This window comes from Orycteropus afer, unplaced genomic scaffold (genome assembly GCF_000298275.1).
Source record: "Orycteropus afer afer isolate SDZICR_OR568_19922 unplaced genomic scaffold, OryAfe1.0 scaffold00258, whole genome shotgun sequence".
In the NCBI taxonomy this organism is placed as follows: Eukaryota; Metazoa; Chordata; class Mammalia; order Tubulidentata; family Orycteropodidae; genus Orycteropus; species Orycteropus afer.
The window spans coordinates 314,714-319,166 of NW_006921845.1; the positions used below are offsets into that span (position 1 = coordinate 314,714).

At 36.4% G+C, this 4,453-nt stretch overlaps 1 protein-coding gene across 1 annotated transcript; it reads left to right on the forward strand.

The window, feature by feature from the left end:
• The first annotated feature begins 3,271 nt into the window (after window positions 1-3,271).
• On the forward strand, window positions 3,272-4,203 carry LOC103204752 (olfactory receptor 148-like). The gene is given in 2 exon segments (XM_007949954.1): window positions 3,272-3,320; window positions 3,323-4,203. Coding segments are annotated over 2 exon segments (930 nt in total).
• The last annotated feature ends 250 nt before the right edge of the window (window positions 4,204-4,453 follow it).

Consider the following 4,453-nt stretch of genomic DNA (forward strand, 5'->3'; position numbering starts at 1 on the left):
CTGCCATCAAGTCAGATCTGACTCATAGTGACTCCTCCTTGGGTTTCCAAGGCAGTATCACTACAGAACTAGATTGCCCAGTCTTCCTTCCGAGAAGTGCCTGGGGGGTTTTAACCACCAGCCTTCTGGTTAGGGTGCCATATTAGATTGTACATACTTCCTTTTCCCAGTTAATGCATCAAACAAGTTTAGAGGGTAATACCATCTCTATTTTACATATAAGTTAACTGAAGCACAGCAAGGTAAACTGACTTAGCCGAAGTTGTAAAACTGCTAAGCAAAACAGCCTGGATTTAAAATCAAGTTTCTCTGGCTCAAAAATCTTGCCTTTTCTTATTACCTTCACCCATCATCTTGCTTTCTCCTCCAGACAGATAGCAGTAGACTTCTCTGCCTTTTCCGGATTTGCATTGCATCTATATCTTTCCGTCACTTGAGCTCAATTTTCAACATCTTACTCTGTATATTTACATTTTCATTGTTTAAAACTTTAATATTTTACATTGATTACATTTACATTTTCTATTTATTTACATTTTTATAATTTAATAGCCACATGTTGCATTCTATTTTTTCCTCTGCTGTATTATTAAGTTTTTTTTTTTTTTCCTGGAAATATGTTATAATGTCTACTTAGCAGCCATTTTATTAGTCCTCTCTGATCACTGAACCTAACAGAAACTGTTCAGAAATGCACAGGCTGCCTCCGTAAAGCACTGCTTATACAGTGCATGGGAGCCACCCAGTGGCCAGGCACTCTTACACCAGTAATCAGCAGTTACACAATCTGATTCTAGAGATTTCAGGTCTAGATGGTCCCACTAAAGCAGAAAAAGGCAAAATGAAGGAAAAAAATAAATAAATAAAAGTAAAAACTACTGGCTTTGTTCTAAAAAGAAGCCTTAAAGGACTTGACAACTTAAATGACCCACTGCAATAAACAGAATCTTTAAAGACATAAGGAGTTCTTTTGGTACAATGGATAAAGCATTTGGCTTCTAATTTTAACCCAAACCCACCAGCCACTCCATGGGAGGAAGATGAGGCAGTCTCCTTCCATGAAGATTTACAGCCTTGGAAACCATATGCGACAGTTCTACTCTGTCCTATAGGTTTGCTATGAGTCAGAATCCACTCAATAGCAGTGCTTTTTTTTTGGGGGGGGGGGGGCGTGTTATAGACTTAATGTTGCAAAAACAATAATAGCAAAGGAAATGAATTACAATAAGAGAGTCTGATAACCCTCTTTTAAGTTTAATTATCACATGAACTAAGATGCAATATTTAAATCTACTACCTATGGTTATGTAAACAATTATTGCCTTTTTTCAGGTGTTTTCCCACTAATTCCTTTTCTCATCTTTTTCTTTTTGCCACAGAACTTTCCACTAATCATGACTTTCTCATTTTTCTTCTTCTCAGGGAAGTCCATTCTCTTTCCCTCACCCCCAGCACATCTCCCATTTACTTTTTACCCCCAGCAAAAGGTGATTAGCTGTTAAGAATAATTGGGAAGATATTTGAGGCTCAGTTTATCTTTCTTTCAGCAGGAATTAACTACTCTACATTTCAATGAATATCTAAGTTCTTTATATTAGGTATGGAATCTCCAGCCAAAAACAGGCTTAGAAAAACCCTTACTTTCTGGAGTTAATCAAACAGTTTAAAAGAGGCTAAGGACAAAAAGAATTATTTCTAAGCATTAAAAAATTCTATTCTGAAAAAAGAAAAAAAAAATGTCTTTGCAGCAGACTTGCCAAATGCAATATATCATTTTATTTCTTGACTGCTGGCTATATGGGCATTTATTGTGGATCCAAGTAAAAATGAAATGTTTGAAAACGTCAAAAAAAAATCTATTCAATTAAACCTATCTATCTATGGTTGTTACAATTTCCAAAATCCCAGATATATTGTGGTGAACAATATTTAAGTGTATCTATAAACAAATTTTCAGCTTCTCATTCATTCATTTATTCAACAAATATTTAAATGCCAGCCATTTGCAGGTACTGGGGTAAATGCTGCAGTTTCAACAACAAATTATGTAGTCTTTGCTCTCAGGGACTTTACTGTCTTCTGTAACCTGAATTCAATTCCACCAGAATTTTCTGGTGTCTATCTGGGTAGTATAAACCTACCTTACCATATCCATTTTTTTTGGTAGATTAAATTGTCAGTTAGTGACACTACGAATTATAACAGAAGATCAGATAAATTTACCAAGAATTACAATTACAAAGCAAGGTAGTGAGAATTAGATAATTTTCATATGCTTGGAATCTCAATAAATAAATAAAAACTGAAAGTGAAAATATCATCTCTTCTGGATGGAAGATTCACAGCAGCCCTTAAACTCAAACACTAAATTATAGAGCTGACCACAGCACAGCCCTGTGGTAGATTCACAGGCAGAGAATATTAAGTGACCTATTTTTTTTTTTTATTTAAATATATAACAAGAGTAGAAACATACACACACACACACAGGATATACATATTTTCATTTTATTAAACTAAGGATTAGAAAACTTGAATTGTTAGCAAGAATTAAATATCTTATCTCTGAATTTTTATTTATGAGGTGATTTAGTTAAAACCAGAAATTTGCGTAATACTACTTAGCTGCAGACCTCTAAGTGATTTAAAATTCTATAATAATAACCAAATTTGTCACTGTCAGTTTCTTTTCAGTCAAACGAATGTCATCATATAGAAAATGTTCACTCTAGGAATATATCCCTTTAAATTATATTAATAAAACTACTTAAGTCCTCATGCTCATTGTTTTATACCATAATCTGTTTTATTTCATCAGTGGTGTGGTGCCCACATTGCCCTTCAATGACTATTTAAAACATTTGACCCCATCCTTGTGTAACTGTAGGAATGTTCTGAAAAGGAAGCAGGTGGATCTGTCTCTTTCAGGTTAGTCTATTTTAGGATATTCATTTTTGTCATTAATTAAATCATATGCAATTGTATACTATTAAGATATTTGTTCTCTTAGACCATCTAGTATTCTTCTGTGTTAATGTTTCATTTTGCTTTGTATCCAGTGGAATTCCTAAAGGAATACTATACCTGAAAGTATGAAGATTTGCTTTACTAGCCCTTAAGTGTCTTTGGCAGAATGTGTAATTCTTAATTTCAGCATCATCTTTATGTTTAAGGAAGCATTGGTAAGAATGAATGTATTGGCGTTGTGTCCATCACAGTCCACATTCATGTTTTTACATTTCCTCTCTGTTCAGAGCACTCTCTCAAGGATATGAGGAATCACACAGAGCTGAGTGAGTTCATTCTGTTGGGAATACCTGAGCCAAGGGACTGGAGACTATGCTCTTTGTTATCTTCTCATTTATCTACTTCTTCACCTTGATTGGCGATTTACTCATCCTCATAGCCATCGTTTCTTCCTCTATCCTTCACACTCCCATGTATTTCTTCTTGGGATTCCTATCCATTTTTTACATATTTTTCCCTTCTGTAACTTGTCCCAAGATGCTTTTCTGTCTCTCTGGTCAGAGCCAAGCCATCTCTTATAAAGGGTGTGCTGCACAACTCTTCTTCTATCATTTCCTGGGTTGTGCCGAAGGCTGCCTCTACTCTGTAATGGCCTATGATCGCTTTGTGGCCATCTGTCATCCTTTGAGGTATATGCTTATCATGAAACCCAGGGTCTGTGTGGGTTTGGTCATGGGGGCCTGGTTGGTGGGTTGTTTTGATGCCACCATATTGACTTCCTTTACCTTTCAGTTAATCTACTGTGGCCCCAATCAGGTGGACTACTTCTTCTGTGACATTCCTGCTATCTTACCGTTGGCTTGTGCTGACAGCTCCCTGACCCAGAGGGTGGGTTTCACTAATGTTGGCCTTCTGGCTTTAATGCTTTTGCTCAGTATTTGTGTCTCCTACACCCGCATTGGAATGGCCATTTTAAGGATCTGTTCAGCAGAAGGTAGAAAGAAAGCATTCGCCACCTGCAGTGCCCACCTTACTGCAATACTCTGTGCCTATGGACCTGTAATCATCATCTATCTGCAGCCCACACCCAAACCCTTGCTTGGGGCTGTGGTGCAAATATTAAATAATCTTGTCTCACCCATGCTGAACTCATTAATCTATTCTTTAAGGTACAAAGAAGTAAAAAAGTCCCTGAAAAGGGTATTCCACAATGTAGTATTTACTGTTCTGGAATAAATAATCGGTTTAGCAATGATTTTAGAAGCATACTGTCCCTTCAGGGCATCCTCCTCTTTTCTCCTCTTTAAATAAATTAGTGAAAAATGGAGATACTGTCTCTGAAAGCATGATACTGTGTTCACCTAGTAAGATTTTGTTTGTGTGCCTTGGTAAATCCTGTTACTCCACAAAGAGCTCTGTAGTTAATATTTTTCTCAGTGCCTTATTCTTGAATAAGGAATCCAAGAGACATAACAAGCAGCTGGAG